General features: G+C 38.0%; 1 protein-coding gene across 1 annotated transcript; it reads left to right on the top strand.

Annotated features, from left to right (window-relative positions):
- The first annotated feature begins 244 nt into the window (after positions 1 to 244).
- MS3_00008903 (uncharacterized protein) lies at positions 245 to 27,954 on the top strand. Its single transcript, XM_051217250.1, has 8 exons — positions 245 to 275; positions 1,033 to 1,110; positions 1,147 to 1,257; positions 4,072 to 4,269; positions 9,336 to 9,646; positions 18,321 to 18,554; positions 25,538 to 25,645; positions 27,316 to 27,954. The coding sequence occupies exons 4-8, from the start codon at positions 4,140 to 4,142 to the stop codon at positions 27,403 to 27,405; spliced, it is 873 nt and encodes a 290-aa protein (XP_051064615.1). The 5' UTR covers positions 245 to 275; positions 1,033 to 1,110; positions 1,147 to 1,257; positions 4,072 to 4,139; the 3' UTR covers positions 27,406 to 27,954.
- The last annotated feature ends 12 nt before the right edge of the window (positions 27,955 to 27,966 follow it).

Raw genomic sequence — 27,966 nt, forward strand, 5'->3', positions numbered from 1 at the left:
CTGTTATTTTCGGATCAATTCTATTATCGACCTAATTGTTTTGATGCTCAGTTTTTCATAACAATGTGCCTCTTTCAACTACCAAGTTGCATATCCTAATGAACAGATAATTCGCTAATCCTGCTTTGCACGTTTGAAGTTTTTTGAGCTCGTCTATAAAGTAAAGTCCTGTCTTTTTCGAATGATATTGCACAATTAGACGAAGTTTATACTAACAAATAGTTTGAACTCACTATTTTGTGTGACCTTAGATACGCACGTACTTGAAAAGCCAGGTAACCGATGAGAAATATAGCCGCGGCCTGTATATGCTGCAAAGCCTACGATATAATTTATCTTTACTGGAGATTTTTCAGGGTTTTTAAATTTTACAGCATTTTTCTATCGATTTATGATGACGAAATATCCTATGGAAAGCGATCGAATTCGTAGGGTTTGTCTTATTTGTTTGTGAGCTTATCTAATATAAGTTACAACTGAGATCGACAGAATAAGATGGATTCTCTTTTGTGAGTATATGAGAAATTTTAATTGAGTCGTGCCATTCCATAACTATTCCATTAAATACCTGCAGGCCGCCTGTGTGTCAGTAGATTTCTGGCGATTGTGGTCTCGATGTTTGGAGTAAGTCCGTGATCTTTCGTTGCGTTGAACAGAGTTTATCCGACGGATTCTCCAACTCGTTTTCTTTGTTAAGCGGCTCGGTGCTTCATTTTTTCTAATGTATACCAGTGTTTGATTTTTATATTCGACCCTGAATTTTTGTTTATCGACTGTCCTTTATTCTTTGATGTTTTAAGATTTCATGATAATTTATTGTACAATAAGCTTATAAGCCTAATACTACGAGGTACAGTCCGTTCTTAGACCGATTAGAACATCGATTAACCCTAGCCCAAGATGTCGAAATCTTAGGTAATCAGCACAACATTAAATTTCAAATAAATAATTTTTCAAATAAATTTCATCGATGCAAGACTTCACTGAATTTTAATGTTTTTTTCTGCACTACTTCAACTATATTTGTTGCAGTGAATGTACAAACATTATGTTTCAAAATCCTGAATATGTATTTGAATAAAGTATCTCATCAATTATTTTTAAATTGAAGTACGTGGCCATCAGATTTTTGAGCTTCATTTTCAGCCCATTGTCGTTGTAACTTACGATTTAGCCATACACATCCGGAGGATTTTTACCGTTTTGTTTTTTCCGCTCACCATATCTTTTGTGAATTTATCAAGCCGTAAGTCTTCTGTAAGTCCTATCTTGGTTGTAAGCTGATAGATCTTTTAATCTCCTTGTGGATTTTTTGATTTGTTACTTGAGATGAACTTTATTACACAGCTTAAGACATTTCTAATTGTCTGCTTGTATTAAGAGTCATGAGATGTCTAATTGTGCCATATATTTGCAGTGATGCGTTACCCAGAGCATTAGGCATTAATTCCTGCATGTCGTCAATTATTTATGTTGATAGTATACAAATAAAATACGTGAATAGACAATTTGCGCACCAAGCCGTAAATGCTACCTCTTTGTGATTAACTTATGCACCTTTATACTCTATTTTTTCGGAATTCAGTAATTTACTATTTTCCGTGCTTGATTTAATGTTTCTTTAGTGGAATAACTCGTAATAACTAGTCAGTTACTGCTGTTTGTAATTGATTACCTTCCAAACTAGACTTATGCAAAATTATCCCACTCTTCTTGTTATTGGAAATTTTATTTTTTAAAATGTAAATGGGGCTTTGGTTTTCATCTTCATTTCAGTTAATATATTATGATTAAAATAAACAAGACTAGGCTTTTAAAACGTTTGACAGATAGACTTGACTGATTTTATATGTCTGGAGACAGATTCTATGGGGAAATATTCTATTAGAACCCCAGAATAAAAGTTAGTTTTATAAAGACTCCAGGTGTTTCCTATTGATACACTTCGAGTCAAATACATCTATATTTCATCTCATATATGGCTGAAGCCCTTGTAAATTTTTAAACCCCAACATTTTCGACTTATTTTAGTTTGAACTTTATAGGCTATCAACTCTATACAATCTTTAACATTCGTTTCGATTAAGTAACATGCTACTGTAACTCGGCAGCTAAAAGTAATACGACTATAATCAACATATTTAGGATGAATACTATTGATACTACCCGATTGCTTTACTAAAAGTAGGTGAAAAGCGGTTCGAACATATATGTTGGTGGTTGAATTTGTTCAGATGAGGCCATTTTTCATGAGTGTTTACATGGTTACCCTACGCTTTCGGGATCCAGTAATCAGTCAGTCATATGCGACGTAGGACTCAACACGTGTGTTTGTTCATATTGCCACAACGCATTAACATAGAGAGGTAGAATTATTAAGACAAACCCCAGAGTATTAGAAGTTTAAATATGATCAGTTTTAGTAGGAAACATTAGGTCTAAAGGTTAGTGAAAACAGATATAAAGGGATTTCAAGAATCAGAATCTAAGGGAAGATGAAGGTTTGATTCACCTTTGCCATCGGAATTGATGCTGACGTTTCTCACCCAAGGTCCCTAAACATTGATTAGAGCAATCGCTCGAAATGTAGCGAGAAAGTCTGTATCTACCAGGACGAATCACTTCATTTACTAATGATTTCATAGACAAATATCATATTTTGTTTTGGCACTACTTTTAGTTTACTGCTACACAGGACATCACCCGTTAAGGTAGGAGGCGGTCTAGCTTATATCATACATTTCCTAACCAGTTTGCTTGATAATGATTCACTATCCAATAAACTGATTTGCTATATATATCTAATACTCCATACTTACTAAACAGACAGATGATAGTACTAGTAGGCGATGTGAGAGCATTTGAAAAAAGAGAGCTGACTCTCTCCACCCTCGGCCGTACCAGGGCACTTGTTATAAGTCGGGCCGATTCATATTTGTACCTCATTCGAAGTTACGGCTGACTGGCTACATATGATGTTCCATCTACGTTCATGCTAATCATTACTTGGTGATATGGAAAATAAATAGAAAAATAGAAAACTTGATAAAAGTTTCCCCTGGAATATAAGATAACTTTGTGCATTATTGCCTGCTGGGTCATCAAGACTCTTGTTTGAAAATAGTTATACTACCTTATAACATAACTTTGATGCTCTCTAAATACAAAAATTCAGACAAATATGTTTGTGAAATTATTCTCGACTAGGGTAACTCAATGTGAATTTTTCTTTCTATACGCTACTATTTAAAAAGATTGTGTACTTTTTATGAAATTCTATTTTAAATAGCATATTAATGAATATAAAGTTGCATTCTGATTACTTTTGATCAATTAGTAATTAGATTAAAACAAGAAGGTGAAGCTTAATAAAGAGTTTTGTTTTCGGAGAATTCATTATCGGCGTTGTAAAATTGCAGATATATACTCTTTTTTTAAAAGATAGTCACTAATATTTCTGTTGACAATGACAATAATTTGCTGGACAGTGACAAATGACCAAAATAAATAATCGTTTGAAAATTTTTCACCTGTTAAGAAGCTGAAAACATAACTTTCGAAGCCTTCAGTATTCATCAGAAAATCACAGGAGTTAGATAAAATCAAAAATTGCGGTGAAGGGGTTGTGTATCACGATTATTTAAAATGTTGAATTTGAAATGAGTTATAATTAGAAAGAACATAGAAACAGGGATCAGTCGGCTTGAAATGGCAGGTCTATAGAGAAAGAGAGGAAATGTAGGTAATTGGTTTGTATAACTAAAAACAGAAGAGGTTCAACAAGTTTCTTTTGTGGACACAGTTCTGGTTTTTTTAGATATATGACGAAGGCTTTGTAAATGCTAGAAACGGAAGGTCGTCGTCTTTAATAAATTTCTGTTTAGTTTATAGATGATTTTTAACCCTTAGTCTTTTGGTCGACTGACATATGTTTACAAGACGTTGATCTATAGTGCTTCTTATGGATCTATTGTTGTTTCCGGTCATGAGGTTTATGCAATCTATGTTCGTTAATAAACATAACGCTGCTTTTTTTCAATAACTTTTCTCATTGAGTTTTCTTTGCTTCAGGGTTTTTTAGAAACGGTTAGATTTAACTTAATGATAATGATTATGTATTTCCTCATGCTCAATAAACGATGGGTTCAAATTTGAATATGATAGAATTATCCCCTCAAACATTGGAAAAAGCATTTTTAGAATTAAACGAACAACCGCAACAACGACAGAATGCCATTACTGAGTTAAGACATCGTATTCAGTTACAAAGTAAATCGGTTTTATTTGTCAGTTTGTTTTTCATAGAATTTATTGGACATTTACGTTTGTTTGTTTTATGATGATTATGATTGTGGAGAAAGAGGCTTGGTCATTGTTTTTGTGATGTTATTGCTTAACTTGAATTTATATTAATCTTTTTAATGGTTAAGTCCCCTGTTAATATTTAATGCACTTTTTCGTTTGAATTGATTCTGCCTGGTCAAAGTATTTTAAGGGATTATCTCCTGGATATTGGATTACCGAAAAGGTTATGACTAAGATAGACAATATGTACTATTGATTTTGTTGGATATGTCTTACTCTCTGTTTTTGCTGTTCATTGATTGCAATTTCGAATTTAAGTTTTTCTTGCTGAAGTTCCTCTATTTTAGCAACAGTAAAAAACGCTTTCCTCGTACTGGTTTATTCTTTTAACATTTACTTTTCCCCCTACTCCCAAGAGAATTGTAAGTGTATTGGCAGCTAGTTAATAATCAATTAGTAGTGACCACTTCCATATTTGGCACTACATAGGGTTCATTCATTATAAATATGTCAATCCTACAGAATGTCAGTTACTGCCGTTCATTAGGCTGACACTAATTTGGCTGCCATATGTAGCACCAGTCCCCTCAAGATTACATTCACGCCTCCCGACCGTTGTTGCTACCTTGACGTGGTGGTCGGGCTTGCCTGTCGTGATGAAGCGACCGAGCTATACTGGCTGGAACAACCGTTCCTCAAGGTCCTACCATGTCAGACAGGTCGGTTGAAGAGCGGTAAGACTAAAAGCAACAAACCCAAGGTTCGAAGGCGAAGTCGTACTGCTGACTGTACAGAGGTGTGACAACAGTAAGGTATTTCCTTCAGACAACCAGCATGACAGCGATGCTGCCTTCGCACATGGAGGGGTGGGGTTAGAAAAGGTCGACCCTGAAAATGCACACCTCGCCTTATCCCACGGACATCCGTCTCCGGCGGTAAGGTCCCAACAAGTACGGAGCTAACACAAAAATCACCCATAAAAAGGTCGTGTGTGACCGACCTCAAGCAGTTGTCCCTTGGGCACTGCGGTCACGCTCCCAGGTCACTAAGACCACCTCTAATCCAATTTCCTTTTCAGGTACCTCCAGAAGAACCTTTCCACGGTGTGGGCAACCGGGAAGTGATAACCGCCCTCATACCTCTAACAGCACTCAAGACCACTGTATTCATAATCAACCTCCATCTCCAATTCCTATTATTCCTCCTACATCGACTTTCAACTCTAAATTTCCTCTTTCGGCTTCCTCTTCAAGTGTCACCATAGCCAACGATTATAGTGCTCAAAACACTGTCTCAGGTCTACTGAAACCTCTCTCCACACTACACATTGGAGCCTTCAGCGTACGAACCCTACGTCAAATCGGTCAGCAGGCTTCCTTGGCTAAAACCCTAGAGTCTCTTACCATTGATGTATGCTGTGTCTCCGAAACACGCATACAGGATTCCAGTGTGGTCATTCACTTGACCTCACCTCGTCAAAACGGAGAGCCAACGAGATACACCCTCCGTGTATCTGGTGACCCGATGGCCAGTTCTCGTGGACTGGCAGGTGAAGGCATAGCACTAAGCATAAGGGCCGAACAAGCACTGCTAGAGTGGATCCCCGTTAACAGTCGTTTATGTGCTGTTCGGCTAAACGGCTACGTAAGAACTCGGAAGGATAGGGACACACGTCGTTGCCTTTTTGTCGTTTCTGCCTACGCTCCCACTGACTACAGCTCAGATGAAGTGAAAGATGAATTTTACAGAAAGCTGTCCGAACTTCAGAAAGCTAAACGCTCAGACATAGTACTCGTAGGGGGCGACTTTGATGCTCAGATAGGTAGTTTAAACCAAACAGAAAGGCATTTAGGTGGATATTTTATTATTCCGACACAACGAACAGATAACGGTGATCGTCTGCTGCAATTATGCTCAGACAATCGTTTATTTTTAGCAAACAAATTTTAGGCATAAGGAGAGACATCGTCTAACATGGCGACCCCCTGCACCAAATCAACGGTGGACTCAAATAGACCATATTGCCATCAGTCATCGTTGGATAGGGTCGGCACAAGATTGTCGCTCATTCTTGAGTACCTGCTTAGACTCCGACCATGCCCTAGTACGGGCACGTATCTGCTTGCGCCTCGCTGGACGCAAAAAAGCCACATTTAAAAGACCCATTAGAACTGAGTTGAGTAGCGAAAAAACCAAAAGTAGGTTCCAGGAACAACTGAGGTCACACTTAGGTAGTTCTGAAAACGAGGCTGACCCAGATGTTGCTTGGAAAAATATACAAACAGCTGTGGAAACAGCAATGAAATCTATTAGTGACTTAAACCAGAGAGTTACAAAGAACCAGTGGATTTCTTCAAGGTCTATCACACTGATGGATTCTCGCAAACTCGCCCCATCAGGTTCCGAACATGATGAAGAGCGACAACAAATCAGATCTAGGTTAAGAAAAAGTCTAAGAAACGACCGTGAGCAGTGGTGGGCAACGAAAGCAAAAGAGATAGAAAAGGCGGCGGCTATAGGGAATACAAGACAGCTCTATGGACTAATAAAAGAAACTGGAATTAATTAATCAAGTGTAAATCAGACTATTTCGGAAAAAGACGACACCCTCATCTGCTCCCAGTCCAGACGTTTAGAACGATGGGCGGAAAACTTTAGGGAACAGTTCAACTGGCCTTCAGCGACTCTACAATTACCCTCCATCCCCAGACAATGTGAATGGAACATTGCTGAAGTTGAGAAGGCTATAGTTAATCTGAAACGAGGAAAGGCAGCTGGTCCAGATGGATTGGCTCCAGAAGTCTTTAAGGATGGTGGTCCAATTTTAGCGATTAAGTTGACTAATATTTTAGCTAAGATCTGGGAGTTAGACGTTATCCCATCTAACTGGTCACAATCACTTATCGTCCCAATATATAAGAAAGGGTCGAAATCATCTTGTGACAACCACAGAGGGATTAGTTTAACTAATATAGTATCTAAAATACTGGACTCGATAATTATCAGACGCCTAACTAAGACTCGTGAACTGCAAACACGAGAGAACCAAGCTGGCTTCAGACCTGGTCGTGGCTCCATCGACCACATATTCACCATTTGTCAGGTTCTAGTACATAGGCATACTTATCGGCGTCCGACAATGGTGGTCTTTCTTGACTTAAAAGCAGCATTCGACTCTATTGACTGAGAGATTCTGTGGCAGTGTCTGTCATTGAAAAACGTACCTGAGAAGTACATAAACCTTGTGAAGGCTCTTTACTCGAACACTACCAGTCGAGTCAGAGCTTATGGCGAACTGTCATCTGATTTTGCAACCTCAAGTGGTATCCGTCAAGGCTGTTCACTTTCTCCATTTTTGTTTAACTTCATCATAGACCTACTGATGGAAATAACATTCTCGTCGACTGAATTCTCGGGTATTGATCTCCTTCCAGGAGATCCACTTATCGACTTAGAATACGCAAATGATGTAGTCCTGTTTGGTGAAGACGCTGATAAAATGTAGTCTTTTGGTAGCACTGAGCAACAATGCCAGATTGTTTGGAATGCACCTCTCCTCCTCGAAATGCAAGTTGTTGCTGCAGGACTGGCCTGCGTCAACACCTGAACTAAGAATAGGGAGTGAGGTAGTCAAAGGCGTTGACAACTTCACTTATCTTGGAAGTGTGATCAGCCCTAATGGGTTGGTATCGAACGAAATCTCAGCACGGGTTCGAAAAGCTCGTTTGGCTTTTGCCAACTTACGTCACCTTTGGCGAAGGAGAAATATCCGTCTATCAATAAAAGGACGAGTATACTTCGCGGCAGTCCGTTCTGTTTTACTTTACGGCAGCGAAACATGGCCTTTAAGAGTAGAAGACACTCGTGAGCTACTAGAATTTGACAACGGATGCCTCAGAAATATTGCTGGCGTCTGTTGGGATCACCGGGTAAGTAATAGTGAGGTTAGACGCAGGGTATTAGGGAATGATGGTAAATCAGTTGACGAGTTGGTAATCTTCATCGACTGAGATGGTTGGGTCACGTGTTACGTATGCCTGAACACCGATTACCACGACGTGCAATGCTAACCGGTGTTGGAGATGGTTGGAAGAAAGTTAGGGGCGGCCAAACCAAAACGTGGCATCAGTGCTTGAAGTCACTAACTTCTATTATTAGCCATGTTGGTAGATGCAGACTACTTGGTTGGGGTCCGCGTGACTATCGTAACCAATGGTTGGAGACTCTTGGTGACATGGCTGAGAATCGATCACAATGGCGTCGGTGTATACACTCTCTGTCTTCTCTTAAACTAAGAGATTAAAATCGCTTCATATCTTTCTTTCTACGAACTAATTCTTTCTTCCTGTATTATATCCTTATTGCAATCTTTCTTTTAGATATTACCACCTCTGAATTAACTACTTTTATGAATCCGGTGTCCATCTTGTTGTGGTAATGAGGTATGGCAACTAGGACCGATGCATATATGTGCCTGGTCCTACGTTGTGGCTGACTGACTGACTGACATTCACGCCTTACTGACGAATAACAACTATCACGAAACCTGAATTCAGAATAGCCTTTCGACTACTTCCGAATGCTCAATATGTTTTAAAGTAATAATTGTTGATCTAGTCAACCATTTTCAATAAAATCACCGTTGTGACAGTTGGTTTTCGGAATCTGATACTGATACACAGTGTGCTACGTGCTAATATCCACCTGACTACTTGAGCGAGAACACAAGAGTAGATGAGAAAGCATGTTGGGCTACCGAGTAAAATTCATGAATATTCATATATATATAACTTTACCACTTAGGAAACCAGGCCATTTCTTAACCAGTGGACGGTTGACGTTCCCATCAGGCTACTTCTGATTGGCTCTCTATAGCAACGGTAACTCGTATACTACGAATTTCACTATTAGATTAACTAGTGTGGTAGTGACTGAGGAATATAAAAGGAAATTTTTTATTTTTGTTGGCAAAGGAACTAGGAGTATCACGCAATACTATGAAGCCATACTTTTCGATTTTTTTTCATGAGGTTTACAAGGATGTCTGGCTGATGAATTTCTTCTGCGTTTTCTACGTGCTAAAAAATTTAATCAGGATAATGCATTCAGACTGTATACAAATTATTACATATTAAGATTACGCTATCCAGATATATTCAATGATTTAAGACCATCATTAGTTGAACACGTATTTCAAAGTGGAGTTGTATGTCGATTGCCTCAACCAGATTCAGAAGGTAGAGCACTTATCTACTTTAGACCAGGTCTATGGAACCCTGCAGAATGGTCAACAAACGATATATTTCGTGCTAATGTACTTGTCATCGAAGAATTATTATTGGTAAGTCTGCGATATTATTATAGTTTAGTATTTGATATTTAATTACCTATAGTAATTATTTATATATTCTCCTATTCAGAGGTATATACATACAATTCTCTGTACATTCCCACGTTAAGCTCATAATGTCTTTGGGCTAACTATTCGTCAGTGTATCACTAACGAAAGGTCCAGTTTATCCGGATAAAACCAGTCTTCTATGTAAACTGTGAAATATTCAATCTCCATAATCCCCTTATAGTAATGAGAAGGTAATCATAATATTTATATACACAGACGGCTGAGGCACAATCACTAACAACAACCAATCATAGCCAGCATCTCAGATAAGACTACAACTTCACTCACTTCGACTTGCCCAGCAGAACAAGTATCCACTGGTTTCCACACTAAACCATGTGACCTAATCTTGGTTACACAAATATGTATTTTCTTAACAAATTGTAGCTTAATAAACTCTTCAGTAAGAATATTTAGTTTGATGCATCTAAATCAAATGTAACATCGACCGGAATTAAATTAGAATTCAAAATCTATCCTGTCTAACACTATGCTTATGTTTCTATTGGTTTGTCCTTCCTAGTATTATTTCCCTTGAACTATAGTTGAGTTAAGTACTGATTTCTTGTTCGGTTTTATTTAGCATATTAAAACAATTTTACGTTATCATCTACTCACAATAATGTTGTATGATTTATTTTTATTTTCTTGACCGTATGCATACAATTTGTTGTATTGTTACGTAACTTACTTACTTACTTACTTACTTACGCCTGTTACTCCCAATGGAGCATAGGCCGCTGACCAGCATTCTCCAACCCACTCTGTCCTGGGCCTTCTTTTCTAGTTCCATCCAATTCTTGTTCATTTTTCTCATGTCTATCTCCAATTCTCGGCGTAATGTGTTCTTAGGTCTTCCTCTTCTCCTTTGGCCTTGAGGATTCCATGTGAGGGCTTGTCTTGTGACGCAGTTGGGTGCTTTCCTCAATGTGTGTCCTATCCACTTCCAGCGCTTCTTCCTGATTTCTTCCTCCACTGGGATCTGGTTTGTTCTCTCCCACAGTACGTTGTTGCTAATAGTGTCCGGCCAACGGATCTGAAGTATTTTGCGTAGACAACTGTTAATAAACACCTGTATTTTCTGGATGATGGCTTTTGTAGTTCTCCAGGTTTCTGCCCCATACAGTAGAACTGTCTTGACATTTGTATTGAAAATCCTGACCTTGATGTTGGTTGACAGTTGCTTTGAGTTCCAGATGTTCCTCAGTTGTAAATATGCTGCTCTTGCTTTGCCGATCCGCGCCTTCACATCTGCATCAGATCCACCCTGTTCATCAATGATGCTGCCCAAATATGTAAAGGTTTTAACATCTTCCAAATCTTCCCCGTCAATTGTGATTGGATTGGTGCATTTTGTGTTGTATCGGAGAATCCTGCTTTTCCCTTTGTGTATGTTGAGACCTACTGCTGCTGAGGCTGCTGCCACACTGTTTGTCTTCTCCTGCATCTGTTGTTGCGTTTGGGATAGAAGGGCCAGATCGTCTGCGAAGTCTAGATCGTCCAACTGCATCTTAGATGTCCATTGTATCCCGCGCTTCCCTTCAGACGTTGACGTCTTCATGATCCAGTCGATCACCAGGAGAAAGAGAAAGGGTGAGAGTAAGCAACCTTGCCTAACACCGGTCTTCACTTCGAATGACTTTGTCAACTGTCCTCCATGCATGATTTTGCAGTGTAATCCATCATATGAGTTCTGTATGATATTGACTATTTTCTGAGGCACGCCGTAGTGTCGAAGAAGTTTCCATAGTGTTGTTCTGTCCACGCTGTCAAATGCCTTTTCGTAGTCAATGAAGTTGATGTAGAGTGATGAATTCCATTCAATTGATTGTTCCACAATTATCCGTAGAGTTGCGATTTGGTCTGTACAGGATCTATCCTTACGGAATCCTGCCTGTTGGTCTCGAAGTTGGGCGTCTACGCAGTCCTTCATCCTGTTTAACAATACCCTGTTGAAGACTTTTCCCGGTATTGAGAGAAGAGTGATGCCCCTGTAGTTATCACACTTGCTGAGATCGCCTTTCTTCGGTATTTTGATTAGAAGTCCTTCTTTCCAGTCTGTTGGTACTTGTTCCTCATCCCAAATCTTATTGAAGAGAATGTGGAGTATCCTTGCAGTTGCCGCTACGTCTGCTTTTAGTGCCTCAGCTGGGATGTTGTCCGGTCCTGCTGCTTTGCCACTCTTGATTTGTCTGATGGCCATGCTGATTTCTTCAATTGTTGGTGGGCCAACATTGATTGGGAGGTCCGTGGGTGCTGCTTCGATGTTGGGTGGGTTCAGTGGAGCTGGTCGATTCAACAGTTCTTTGAAGTGTTCTACCCACCTGTTTTGTTGCTCTTCAATGTTGGTGATTACCTTACCTGCGTTGCTTTTCACTGGTCGTTCTGGTTTGTGGCGATTTCCAGAGAGTTTCTTTGTCGTGTCATACAATTGTCTCATGTTTCCTTCTCTTGCAGCCTTTTCCGCCGTCGTTGCTAAATCTTCCACATATTTACGTTTGTCGGTTCTGATGCTCCTCTTCACTTGTTTGTTTATTTCCGTGTATTCAGCTTGTGCCTTGGCTTTTTCTGCTCTTGTTCGGCTGGTATTGATCGCTGCCTTCTTGTTCCTCCTTTCTTGAATCTTATCCAGTGTACCAACAGTGATCCATTCCTTGTGATTGTGCTTCTTGTGACCCAGGACCTCATGACATGTTGAAGTGATTGCCTCTTTGATCCCCTTCCAGTTGCTCTCCACAGTAGTTCCTTCTCCATTGAGTAGATCATGAAAGGCCTGGAACTTGTTGCTGAGGACTATCTTGAATTTGTTGAGTTTGTTAGTATCCTGGAGAAAGGCCGTATTGAACTTTTGTGATACTGTCTGCCCCATTGTCCAGTGCTTCTTGAGTTTCAATTTCATCTTGGCGACCAGTAAGTGATGATCTGATGCTATATCAGCTCCTCTCTTGGTTCTCACGTCCTCTATAGTCCTCCTGAACGTTTTGTTGATGCAAATATGGTCGATTTGGTTTTGTGTAGAGTGATCCGGTGAAGTCCATGTGGTTTTGTGTATGCGTTTATGTGGGAATACGGTGCCGCCTATGACCAGCTTATTGAAGGCACATAGATTTGCAAATCTCTCACCATTTTCGTTTCTTTCTCCTAGTCCGTGTCGTCCCATGATGTCTTCATATCCAGTGTTGTCCGTTCCAACCTTGGCGTTGAAATCTCCCATCAGAATGGTCAGGTCCTTTGTTGGGCACTTCTCGACGATTGACTGCAGCCTATTGTAGAATTGATCTTTAGCGTCTTCATTATAGTCGTTGGTAGGCGCATAGCATTGGATGATGTTCATTGAAATGCCCTCTTTCTTTGTTTTGAAGGAGGCTTTGATGATCCTTGGTCCATGAGATTCCCATCCTATAAGCGCATTTTGCGCTTGTTTGGACAGCATCAATGCAACTCCTTGTGTATGTGGTGCATTTTCTTCTTCATGGCCGGAGTATAACAGGAGCTCTCCTGTAGTTAGTCGTTGTTGTCCAACTTGTGTCCAATGTGTTTCACTGATCCCAAGTACCTCTAGGTTGTATCTTCTCATTTCTGCAGCAATCTGGAAGGCTCTTCCGGTGTCCCACATTGTACGAACATTCCATGTTACGTAACACGTCTTCTTAATTTGTTACTGATCATTCCAACCAACATTTAACTACTGGGTTGGTTAATTAACTAGTTAAGTGCGTATCGTTTACTAATGCTCTGTTGATGGTGCCTTTTACTGGAAAATAAGGTGTGTTTTTGATGACAGTATACTTTACTGATGATCTTAAGCAATTGTTGAATGACCTTGCGAAAGAAAATCCAATATGTAGTCATTCATAATACTGTTGATATGAATGAATATTTCCCTGCATTAAAACCCAAAAAGCGCTAATTTTAGGATTAGAAGTTTCAGTCGGAAATTAAGATTAATAGTTTAGAATAGAATGGTGGAATACTTTGTAACCACGTGGATAAATGGTCATACACTTAATCTCTTTGATTGAATGTATCAAAACACTTTAGTCGCCTGCAAAAGATTCATCAGTTATGGTGTCTATTTAAAATGGTGACGGAGATTTGTAGCGCACGTGGATGATTTTGATGAAGTTTCTTTCTTTGAGCTGGATGGTTTGGTCATAGAGCTTTCATTGTTCTTCCGAACAATATCATTAGCAAAAACTTCGTGCAGAAGTTAAGTATTCACATATGACTCACAACTTGTTCTGTTCATCTTGATCTTGATTAGTTATTGCTGACTTTCGACTTGTCCTTATCACGACCAAACCATTGAGCTCAATGAGCAAAACTCCACCAACAATAAATATAATTTCCGCTTACGCTAGTTACAAAAAATACTGACCGGTTAAAATCAACTAATACTGTCGAAGAGAGTTGGGTATATATATCTTTTTTTCGATTTTGCTGCAATATATATATATAGGTCACTAGGTATCACGTACTGGCTTTGTTACATAATTTGGTAATCAGGTATGATAAAGTAAAAGAAACAGTCAGTCAGTTAGTCACAACGTACAACCTGGTACATATGTACATCGGTTCAAGTTGCCCCATTAGCAAAGAGAGATGTTATCAAGACAAATCCCAGAATAACAGGTGTAGTAACAGTACTAAAGCTAATAGGAAAGATTAGGCATCAAAGGTAAGATTCGAGAACAAAATATAAATCAGTGAAATAAAAACAAAAACAAGTTGTGAGGAATTTAGAATCCCAGGATTTGGGGGAGGAAAATGAACAGATGCACTCGCACCATTGCAAACGATTTCGAGCCGTGTCATTCAAAGTCTCTAACCATTGCTTACGATAATCACAATGACCCCGACCAAGCAGTCTGTATCTATTAACTTGGCTAAGTCGAACTGTCAGTGACTTCATGGGCTGATGGTTTGGCCGTCCCTAGCTTTCTTTCGGACTGCTTCTGCTCCATAAAACCGCGCGTTGAGAATGACGGTGGTCGGACATACGTAACGTATGTCCTAACCACCTCAGTTGATGAAAATTTACTACCTCATCGATCGATTTGCAATCTTTACTTAGTACTCTATTCCTAACTCAGGTATTGCTTACTCCACGGTCTGAAATTTCACGAACAGTGCTTCGTAAAGACCTATAATCGAATAATAGTAACCCACGAATATCCTGTTTTTGTGGCCATGTCTCACATCCATAAAGTAGAACACAACAAATTGCTACTCAGTGAACTTGTCGTTTGCTTGACGGAAGGATATCTCACCTTCTCCACAAGCGGAGCAAGTTGGCAAAAGCCGATTGAGCCTCCTGAATTCGTGCTGAGATTATGTTAGGCACCAGACCATCAGGAACGATGAGACTCCCAAGATAGGTGAGGCGGTCGACGCGCTCAACTACTTCACCTCCTATCACTAATTCGGGTGATGACGCGGGCGAACCCCGAATTAACATTTCCCATTTGGAGGGAGAGAACCGCATCCCGAACATGCTTGCTTTGTTGCTTAAGGTGGTCAGTAGACTGCATCTTGTCAGCCTCTTCAGCAAACACAACTAAATCGTCTGCGAATTCTAAGTCAGCGAGTGAATCTCCCGGTAGAAAATCAACCCCTGGAAAGTCACACGATCAGTATTGCCGCCAAAAGAATGTTTATGACAAAGTTAAATAACAATAAAGAAAGCGAACAACCAAGTCGAACGCCACTTGAAGTGACCAATTCCGACATTTCACCATAAGCTCTGACTCGACCAGAAGTGTTCGAGTAGAGATCCTGTACAAGGTCAATGTACATCTTTGGTACACCTTTCAAGACAGACGCTGTATAGAGCCTCACGATCAACAGAGTCGAATACTGACTTAAGGTCAATAAATACAACTATAGTAGGGCTTCGGAAAATATGTCTATGTTCCATAATCTGCCGAAAACTGAATATCTGATTTATACATCGACGTCCAGGTCTGAAACCGGTCTGGTTTTCTCAGATTTGCTCTCCATGAGCTCCAGTTAGACGTCGAAGTGTTATTGGGGCCAATATTCTAGACACCATACTAGTTAAACTCATTTCTCTGTAATTGTTGGAAGAGGATTTTTGTCCATTCTCGTAAAGTGGAACGATCGGCGATTGAGACTAGTCAGATGAGATAAAGTCTAGTTCTCAGATTGCAGATAAGATTTTAGTTAATCTAGCCGCTAAAACTGGATCACCATCTTTAAAAATCTCAAGGGTTAGTACACCAGACCCTGCTACTCTCCCTCGCTTTAGATTACTTATAACCTTTTCATGCTCACTAAGTGTTGAAGGACTTACATCAGTTTCCCATTCAGGTTGCTTTGAGATAGTGGGTAACTGAAGTCTGACTAAACGCTAGTTGAACTGTCCCATAAGGTGTTTAGTCCTTCAGTTCGGTCTTCTGGATTGAGAGTGAATAATGATGCCGCCTTTTTGCGAGATGTTTTCATTAACAGACGAAGTTTTAATATGCGTTTCCCCGACATTCTGAACAGTTGTTTAACGTTACCTATCGCTGCTGCCTTTCCACATCTCTTCTGCTTTCTCCACCTACCGCTGCTCACGATCATTGCTTTGGCTTTTTATCAGCCTACCTTTAGGATTCCTCTGAATATTAATGAGTTCAAAGCCAGATGAGATGAATTTTCTATCATCTATCAGTTCTGTAGACGCCACTGAGATCCAGCGTTCTTTTCCTAACCTTTCTTGGTTTAAGTTACTAGTAGATATCACTGCTGTTTCCACAGCTTTTTGGATACCCTACCAAGGTACCTTGGGGTAGATATCATTTTGGCGGTTGACTAGCTCCCTCCATAGATGTTTCTGAAATATATTATTAATTTTTTTATTACTAAGTTAGACTCTCAGGTTTTCTTGATGTGGCTGTTCTACATCCAGTAACACTCAGACAAGTGCGTGTTCAAACTAGCACATGATCTGTGTCTAAACTTGTGCTCCAGAATGGGCGACTGTCTTCAATAGAATCCCTCCGACGATAGCTAATGGCAATGTGATCTATATTAGTCCATCGATGAGTCTATTGTGGGGGTCGCGACGTCAGAAGATGTTTCTCTTGATGTTTTAAGTTGGTCGTTCACAGAAATGGAAGGTTATCTGAGCGTAGTTGCAACAGACAGTCGTCATTATCTGTTCGTTCGGCTGCAACACCGTAAAAAATCCGTCTAATTTCTTTTCAGTTTAGTTTAGTTTACCTACTTGAGCATTAAAATCACCTACTACTGTCTATTGGGATCCAGTCTAGAAGTGCCTGTTCTGACGTAGGACTTAATGCTATACCTACACCAGTGAGGCCACAGGAATCAGCAGTGAGATCTGCAGATAATCAAAGGGTAAATCGTGTAGGTTCTTTATATTGACAATGTGAGGCCAAATGAATGACCGTGCTTGGATCCTGTATGCGCATTTTGGAGGCGCAGCATACATCGGTGGCTCGAGATTCTAGAGTGCTAGCTAACGAAGCCTGTTGTCCTATCTTACACAAAATTTGAGCATTAAAGACTCCAACATGTAATTTGAAGTGCGGTTTCAAGAGATCAGGAATAACATTTCGTGAACTCAAATCATTAGCACTGGTGCCGCGTGGTGATAAATATAAATGAGAGTGGTTGGTCATGTGGATGGAAGAATTAATAAGAAGTGAGGAAGGGATTCTACCGTCAACAAGATGATCTCGGGTGTTGATAAAAGTATGTGGGAGGTCGTCACTTCCGGGTTGCTCACACCGTGGAGGGATATTTCTTCTTAAGGGATCTGAAAAGGAAGCCAAATTAGTGGTGCTCTTAGCGGCATGGGAGCGTGACCACAGAGCCAAAAGGATAACTGTTTCAGGCCGGTCGCGCACGGCTTTTTTAACGAGTTATTTCCACACTTCTGAATGCCTTACTACCGGAGAGGGAAATCTGTGGGTTAGGGTGAGGTGTGAAACTTTTACGGTCGACCTTTTCCAACTCTTCCGTTGTGCGAAGGTAGTATCGCCACAGATGCTAGTAGTCCAAGAGAAACCACTTACTGATGTTACACTCCTCTACAGTTAGTAATACAACCTCGCCGTCGGGCCTTAAGTTGCTGCTTTTAGTCTTATCATTCTACAGCCAACCTTCCTGGCATAGTAGTTCGTAAAGGAACATGTGTTTTAGCCGATATAGCTCGGTCGAGTCATCACGACAGACTAGCCTGACCATCACGTCAAGGTCTCAGCTACGTTTGGAAAGTACAAGGAATACAACAGATAACCCTAATCCTTTTTCAAAACACTAGAAATGACAAAGAAAAATCACTGAAGTTTATCACAATTCAAATCGACTATGATACAATGTGGATATTTATAGAAAATACCGAAGCATGCTTAAGATACGAGTTCAGCGCCATTTAGTTTTGTAGTTCAAGCGTACATTTAAAAAGTTCCGAAACAATGACTTCAAGAACTTCTTTACCAACTGATTCCGGTTGGATTTTTCGGGAGTATTTCATTTTCCAATAATTAGTCATCTTAATTTGTAAGAAAAATGTCATCTGTATTTTTATACATTTTATGTTACATGTTTATTTATCATTTCATCTCTCTTGTCTTCTGTTTAGTCTTGGCCAGCTGTACAAGTGCATGGAGTAATAATTCTAGTGGACCTATCAGGCTTTTCCTGGAGACATGCCATTAATTTAATGTCTCCTTGGTTTCTACATCGAGCAGTACATTTTTTACAAGGTTCAAGTCCAGTACGAGTAAAAGCTGTCCATATTTTCAATAGTCCTTATATGTTTTCTAAAATATATTCAACATTAATACCTTTGTTAAAACCGAAAAATCAAGCACGTGTAAGTTTATATATATATGTATTCTGAATTCAAACTATACTCCCAATAACTCTTGATTTAGCTACTAAATATTGAGAACAAAAATAAAACCAGACGTTTCAGTTTTACTCCAACCAGCGGCGACATATGGAAAACATTAGGGCATTTACAATTTTTTAAGGTTTTTCTCGAAGAATGACTACTGATCATTTCAATTTCATCCAGCTATGCTTACAGGTTTTAGAAATTCAGATTACTATTTGTAAAACTGGTGGAACGTCTTGGGAAATAGTACATTTCCTAACACAGGCTTCCGTGGATAAGTGACCAAGTATCTTCTTCAAAAAGTATACTTTCTTATTAATCCTTATCCTCTTACCTCATATCCGAAGGCTTAGTGATAAATAGCATGAAAACGGATTGGAGTTTGGATGTGACCTGAATATAAGACATCATCTAATGACGTTATTGATTAATTTACATTGGGAATTTTAGACTCACAAGATAATTTTAAGTTGAAGATGTTAGGTAACTTGCCTCTTTCCTTTTGAACCTTACGTACTGTCTTTTATCACTATGATCGTTATTATCAATTATATTTGTTCTATTTTGTCATTAATGTCTGTTTGGTATGAAACTTAACGATTGTAAACGAAGTCGTATCATACTCTGGTTGTCACCCTATCACTAACCGTTATATTTCTGGATTAGCCAATAATTTGTCAATCTACAATACCTAATTATCCACTTAATAGTTCTGTCTCATTCAAGTGCTTTGAATTTTTACAGTTATCGTGTATCTAAGCTATAGTAAACAACATGGACAGTATTTTAAGAAAATGATTTTAAGTAATACTCTGTAATCTATTTTTTTGTATGGTTATTATAATTTCGATGTAGCTTCTGGTTAGTAAATACACTTTTCAGCTTATAAATCATTTTCACTATTGTGTGTACAATAATTGTCTTCACAATGGTTATTGTTGTAAATTTTAAAAATGTAAATCTTTCGCAGTGTTTTTTTAAATCCATTATTTTACAATGTACTTTCTCAGAATACATTTTCTGTTTATCACTGCCGAGAAACACAATACAGAGTTTTTCATACACCGCAAATAGTCGATGACTAGTTACTAAGTTCAATTAGCCCTTTTGTCAGTATGATCAAACGTTTAAACTTCACTGTACTGACTTTGATTTTAATACCCGATTAATATCGTCAGCTTTTTACACATAAATTATAATTTAAAGTCGATTACATGAAGTCTGATTGACATAGTGAATTTTCTGAATATTGATAGCAGTTGAGAAGTATATTGTTCAATGAAAAATTTGATCATCGATCAACCGACTGTTTCATTCAATATTCAATGTAAAAGTTGGTTATAAGCATGGTTAGTTGTAATCACAGTTTATCATTATTACGTGAGATTGCTGAATTTAGAAATGATATTCGGAACTATTTGTAACAATCGTATCATGTTAACAACATTTGTTCATCTTTAAAGAACCAAATTAAAATCAGACTATTCAATCAGTTGGCGTGAATTCTTTTTCAATGTCTATAAGGGTCTGTTAATTGGTAGCCAGCCAGTACCTGAATCTATACACAAAATACCTTAGTGATATTCATACTTTGTCAATCTATTATAAATAATCTAATTATTATAATGAAGAAAGCGTTCAAATTATTGACCACAATATTACTTACGCCTGTTACTCCTCGTGAAGGAGCATAGACCGTTCACCAGCATTCTCCATCCAATCCTGTCCTGGCCAGTACTTTCCAGCTCCTCCCAGTTGTTATTCATCTTTTTCATATCCGCTTCTATTTCCCGACGTAATGTGTTCTTTGGCTTTTCTTTTTTCCGCTTCCCTTCAGGATTCCAAGTTAGGGCTTGCCTCGTGATGCAGTTTGACGATTTGCGTAATTTATGTTCTATCCATTTCCATCATATTTTCCTAATTCTTTCTTCAGCTGGAAGCTGGTTTGTTCTCTCCCACAGAAGGCTATTGCTGATGGTATCCGGCCAATGGATGTTGAGTATCTTGCGTAGACAGCTATTTATAAATACTTGTACTTTCTTGATTGTGGTTGTTGTAGTTCTCCAAGTTTCAGCTCCGTACAGTAGACCTGCCTTGACTTTGGTATTGAAGATTGTGACTTTGATATTGGTTGAAAGTTGTTTTGAGTTCCATATGTTCTTCAATTGTAGGAATGCGACCCTTGCTTTGCCAATCCTTGCCTTTACGTCTGCATCTGACCCTCCTTGTTCATCGATGATGCTTCCCAGGTATGTGAAGGATTCTACATCTTCCAGAGTTTCGCCATCAAGTGTGATTCGATTGCTGTTCTTCGTTTTGAATTTGAGGACCTTGGTTTTTCCCTTGTGTATGCTGAGGCCTACTGATGCAGAGACTGCTGCTACACTGGATGTCTTTATCTGCATTTGTTCATGTGTATGCGATAGGAGGGCTAGGTCATCTGCGAAGTCCAAATCGTCTAATTGATTCTGAGCTGTCCATTGTATTCCGTGTTTTCCTTCAGATGTCGAGGTTTTCATAATCCAGTCGACCACCAGAAGAAAGAGGAATGGAGAGAGTAAACAGCCTTGTCTGACTCCTGTCCTTACTTGGAATGCAGCTGTCCTCCATGCACGACCTTGCACTGTAGTCTGCCATATGAGTTCCGGATAATATTGACAATATTCTTAGGAACTTTGTAGTGTCGAAGAAGTTTCCATAACGTCCTCCTATCTACACTGTCAATTGCCTTTTCATAATCAATGAATGTATAGTGATGAGTTCCACTCAATTGATTGTTCAACGATGATCCGTAATGTCGCAATTTGGTCTGTGCACGACCGATCCTTCCGGAATCCAGCTTGTTGATCTCGAAGTTGGGCGTCTACTGCATCTTTCATCCGGTTCAGCAAAACTCTGTTAAAGACTTTCCCTGGTATTGACAGTAGTGTAATGCCTTTGTAGTTTTCACATTTGCTCAGATCTCCTTTCTTTGAAATCTTGATGAGGTGTCCTTCTTTCCCGTCCATCGGCACTTGTTCCTCCTCCCAAATCTTTTTGAATAGAAGGTGAAGCATGTTTGTCGTTACTTCAGGTCTTCAGCTGGTATGTTGTCGGATCCTGCTGCTTTCCCGCTCTTGATTTGTCTGACGGCCATTCTGATTTCCTCAGTCGTTGGTGGATTGACTTCTATAGGAAGATCTGTGTGCGCTGCTTCGATGTCCGGTGGATTCATTGGAGCCTGCCTGTCCAGTAGTTCCTCGAAGTATTCTACCCATCTGTTCCGCTGTTGTTGAATTTCAGTGATTGGCCTGCCTTCTTTGTCCTTGACCGGTCTCTCTGGTTTACTGTATTTCCCTGCTAGTTTTTTGGTTGTATCGTAAAGCTGTTTCATATTTCCTTCTCTAGCAGCTTTTTCCGCCGACGTTGCTAGTTCTTCCACATACTTCTTCTTGTCGGCTCTAATGCTTTTCTTCACTTGCTTGTTCGCTTCTATGTATTCAGCTTGTGCTTGGACTTTCTCTGCTCGTGTTCGGCTGTTGGTAATTGCTGTCTTCTTGTTCTTCCTTTCTTTGATCTTGTCCAGTGTTTCTATAGAGATCCATTCCTTATGATGGTGTTTCTTTAAGCCCAGAACCTCTTGACACGTTGAGGTTAATGCTTCTTTGATACCTTCCCAGTTGTCCTCCATAGTAGTTTCTTCTTCCTTCAGTAGATCTTGTAAGGCTTGGAACCTGTTGTTGAGAGTTATCTTGAATTCGTTGATTTTGTTAATATCTCAAAAAAAGGCTGTATTGAACCTTCGCAGTGCTGCTTGTTCAGTTGTCCAGTGCTTCTTTAGCTCTAGCTTTAAATTGGCCACAACTAGGTGGTGGTGTGAAGCCATATCAGCTCCTCTCCTGGTTCTCATATCTTCCATTGTCCTTCGGAAATTTTTATTGATGCAGATATGATCTATCTGGTTCTCTGTAGTGTGGTCCGGTGAGATCCATGTAGCCTTGTGTATACGCTTGTGTGGAAATATTGTGCCTCCTATGACCAGTTTGTTGAATGCACATAGATTTGCAAATCTTTCTCCATTTTCGTTTCTCTGTCCCAGTCCATGTCGTCCCATAATATCTTCATATCCGGTGTTGTCTATTCCGACTTTGGCATTTAGATCTCCCATTAGAATGGTTAGGTCCTTTCTTGGACATTTCTCTATGATTAACTGCAGCCGCTAGTAGAATTGATCTTTAATGTCGTCGTTGCTATCATTGGTGGGTGCATAACATTGGATAATATTCATTGTGATCCCCTCCTTCTTTGTTTTGAATGATGCTTTGATGATTCTGGATCCGTGAGATTCCCATCCTACAAGTGCATCTGGTGCTACTTTGAAAAGCATCATAGGAACTCCCTGAGTGTGTGGAGCATTTTCCTCTTCGTGACCGGAGTATAGTAGCGTCTCTCCCGTATTTAGCGTTTGTTGTCCAGCTTGGGTCCAGTGGGTTTCGCTGATTCCCAGTACTATCAAGTTATATCTCCTTATTTCCGTTACTATTTGACTGGTCTTCCCGGTCTCCCACATTGTTCGGACGTTCCATGTACCTATGAAAATTTTTGCTCTGGTTGTTAGAAGGGGCTTCGGCCTCGTGGCTTCCGAAGGAACTCGGCTTTCACCATGAAGCGTCATAATTCTTCTAAATGAAGACCTTCTAACTCCCAGGACAGAGTTTAAATAGCTTGAATTATTTTTTCTGGTAAGCGTATTTTTAGCGAGTTAGTTTTCTACGGGTTGGGGTCGCTAACCCCATGCCCAACCCCCCCTCCTTTATCCGGGCTTGGGACCGGCAGTAACTCTAGAAGAGCTACAGGCGGAGTTGACCACAATATTGCTGATCTGAATTTAAGACTTATATTTTACATTATTAATTGTCATTTCATGATTGATTGTTTCTGGAAAAGTGTTACTTATTATGATTGTCAATTATGCACACTTCATCTTATACCAGGAGAAACCGATCCTAATCAACATTTTTTTAGTTCCTAACTTTCATTGTACTTACGGAAATAATAATTTATGTCAAAAGTCTGTTTGGTATTTGTTATATGAAGCTAATCTGTACATGGAGCCTGGAAGGCAACTCACATATTTGTGAGTTATACCTTATTGAAACTGGGATTTTCCTAAACTATTATTAGTATTATCAATATTGGGAGGTCTAATGACTTTACAAGGATAAATGATTTATACTAAGTGAAATGTTTATTGTGATAGATTGGTGAATTTAAAGAGAATATATAATGTTATACTCTCTAGACCAGAGCGGTATCTGATGACTTCTTCCAACAATTATACATTTCATTTGTCAACACACTTTAGTAAATACTGATCAATAAAACATCGTTATCTCAATAAGAATTTTTACTTACTTTCATCTCTGATATAAAATTTACGGAACACGACAGTAACGGCTACTTTTAACGGTGTTCGATACTGCCACAAACTCATATAGTTTAGTTGACTTAAATGTACAAACTGAGTCAAGGAAATTGTGTATGCAAAATTAAAATCCATTTGATTAGCTTTCAATATTTATTGGTTTTAAATGACCGACGTGCATTTTGACGAAGTGAAAATATTGATGTAATTTACTTTAAAGTACAAGTTTGTGTACTCAATTTTGAGCCGGTAAGTTATTGTTGTAAGTGATTTAAAGCAACTTCTAACCTTTTACTTAATTGCTATAGAGATGACAATAGATGGGTGTTTGTGAAAAGTTTGAACCAACCCTATCAGAATGATAATAAAACTAAGGGTGAACAAACCGAAACGTGGCATCACTCCACGTATTCGTTGACTTGACCTAAGCTGTGTTAACACATGGAGACTATCTGGCTATCCACTACACGATAACCAGAATCAGTAGTTCAGGACATTGAGTGATATGGCTGACAATCGGTCACCATGGTGAAGATGAATTAATTGTTTATCTTACTATCAGTGTCCCTTCTCACATATCTTTTTTCCTGTCTTCTCAAACTATGCTCTCAGTGTTTAGTCTTTCACATTATCATTGTTTTTACAGTTATTTTGATCATTTCTCCACTCATTTTGTTCATTCCACCTCATATTACGGATCTGGTGTGGCAGTTTGTGCTTATACGCATTTGTTCCAGGCTCTACGTTTATCATAATGACAAGTAGTAGAATAAAAGCAGAGTAATTTATCTATGGATAGGTAAAAGTCTATTGGGACTTTGATACCACAACATTACATTTGTTCCTATAACTAAACTCAAAATACAAGAAACATTTTTTGTGTCTCTAGAACGGGCAAAATTCATCAATAACGTCTCTAAGCACCTTCATATAAAGTATGGAACAAAGTAACATTTTGAAAAATAACAAATTAAGCGATAAGTAAATCAAGGGTAGAATGCTAAAGCACAGAGCATAGATATGAGCTAAGTAGTAGATTTATAACGAACAAAATTAAAAGTTCAAACGGAGACATATTCAGTGTTTAAAATCTCAAAAATCAATTACGCTTACTGACGTATTTCATACCTTGTATTAGTTTTATTTGAACATTGTTTAAGTGAAATTAAGACAATTTAATATATCAATATGGGGATTTGTGGCGATTGTAGTATGTTCACAGTTGTATATATACTTTTTTATATAAACAGTGATGGGATTAGACTTATTGACTACTTTGTGATAAGTTTATCACCGAATAACCAGTTTTGAACAATTCAACTTACATTTAATACACAAACACAGTTTTTAATATTAGTATCCAATACACTAACAGAATTTATCAATCAAATTGTTCTTATAAATTAGTGAATTCACTAGTATGGTATACGGGTTTCGCTTCTGAGTTAGACATTATGACTAATTAGAAAGTAAAACGCTTATTCTCGTCACTGTTTTCTAAATTTCTTTACTTGTATCCCGAGACTAATAATTACTATTTATTACACAATCACAGGTTGTTATGCACAATACATCATTAGAAAGTCTTCATGCTGCAATCTCTCCCCATCTACTCCCGTGTAATGGTGGTTTAAACGGGACTGGGCCTTCAGTTCCATCACCTGTACGTTTTTATTTACGTTATTATTTATTTTACTCGGTTATTGTTATTATCATTTAAAATGGTAAACTTATGGAAATTAGGCGCTCACTGCGATACGTGAAGTTCCTGTTTGCAATTACTGTTGGGTTTGTGGATACATACTACAGATGAGTCCCATACTAAAACGAAATAGCTGTCCAGTATTTCCTGTTTTCCTGTAGTTATCTAATCATTGTCACTGTAATTTGAAACTTCAAATTCAACACCTTATGATAACATTTATCCTGTGCTTACTAGGGAGCTAAAGTACAAAATACCTCACTATTCTGTCTGTCTAATAGTGAATGGATCAACACGTTATTTGTGTGAGCTTTCGATTTAATCACGTAACTGTTTATATCAACGAATGGAAATGATAATTTAAATACATTTACCTCTCATTATTCAATATATCATGAAAGTTCATTAGTTAGTTGGTATTCAGATCAATTTTAACATAAATTATTTATATGCAACATAAGCTCATTTGAATAAAATCATTAGAAAGTATAAAAAATATAATTAATTTAATTCAGAAGTTCTTCACTAAATGTCCATTTTCCAAGGTGACGTGCTTGAATATCTGGGTTAACTGTTCTTGCCATTTGGATATTTCAACAAGTTATTTGTTTTCTTGTTTGTTTTAACATATCATTATGTCTATTAGTCTCATAACCTATTCAGATGCGTTTGTAAAAAGTGTACAACCTTTCGTTGTACAAGTTACAAAAGGCCCAATCAGAGATATCATGGTTGTTGGTAATATGCAGCGAAAAGAATGTACATTATTTCGATGTTGATTGACTGGATAGCTAACTTCTAGCTGACGACCACTCAGTATTTATCGGAAAGATCGATCGAGAAATAAGAAAACAAAACTTGCTGAAATACTTTGTGCAGCGAATTCTATAACGTACCAAAAATATTATATTGAATAAAGCCATTATTAATAATAATAATAAGATTTACAGTTCAATGATATAAATAATTTATCAAGCAAACATTTTGTGTTTTCAGATTTGAATTTAACTCAGTAATAATACCTAATTTTCCAAACCAAATTATTCGAAGTGGGACTTCAACCTTTGTTTAAATAGTTGAACATCGAGTATCTTGTTAAACATTTAAAAATATTATTCAATAGATAATGTACGGCTGGATGTCATGATTTTGGAGAAAACAGTTTCAATTATCTACGTTCAGTTTTTCTAGACTGTTGTGAAATATTTTGTGCAGTGCAACAAAGGATGAGTTTCGATAAAATCTGACTGCCTTTTTTCAGAAAGATATATTTCAGAATACCCAGCTTATATGACACTAAGCACTGCGAAAGCTTTTTTACAAATTAAAAACTTTTCTTTGTCTACTCCATATGAACTGATGTTGTCATTAATGAATGGAATTATGCTTTGATGTAGCCTCTTCTAGCCTGCTTCTATCCGGATTAGCATAAAATGACAGATTAGATACTACATAGGAGTGCTTAAAACAGTTATATTGGTATGAGATAATACAGAACACAATCACATTAATTACTACCACCACCACCACCACCAATAATAATAATAATAATAACAATTTTATTTTTCTACTAAGTTATCAAATACTGTGCTCATTTTTCCTCTATTATTATGTATTTTTTTTATTTTCAGGAATATATCAATGGTTTATTAAACTTGGAAGATTATTTCATTGAAATGAATAAATATCCATATCATATTAATAGCATATCTGAAATGTGAACAATTGATAATCTATAAACCGTTTATTTGTAAATTATATTATTTATCTATGTAGATTATTATCATTATGTCACTTATTTTTTAAACGGACATATATGTGATATAAATATATTTCATGTGTTCTTCTCTTATGTACACTCACTCATTCATCATCTGATCATATTGATATACGTATAGTTTATGTTTAATGTTTAATCTCTTTGTTCACTGATCCGTTTTATTATTATAAATGACTATGACTTAACAGATATATAGAGAGTCTTTCAAATTTATATTCAGTGTTGACTTTTGTCTCCTGTTTTTCTACTTTCACTACTAATTTCTCTAAAATATATTCATTTTGTTTCATTCTTATTTTTTAATGAATAATGTGACTCCAATGTTAAGTAGATCGATGTGAAGATTATTATTCGGACTTTTCTTAAGGTAAATACATAGAGTAGATAGATAAATAGAAAAAGTTAGATTCATCTCAGCGTCGTTCTTATGGATTGATGTAATTTAACATCTAGTTATATTCCCCTTTTCCCAATAAACATCTGAATGAAATAATAAGGGAGG

This window comes from Schistosoma haematobium, chromosome 5, assembly GCF_000699445.3.
Source record: "Schistosoma haematobium chromosome 5, whole genome shotgun sequence".
Classification (NCBI taxonomy): domain Eukaryota; kingdom Metazoa; phylum Platyhelminthes; class Trematoda; order Strigeidida; family Schistosomatidae; genus Schistosoma; species Schistosoma haematobium.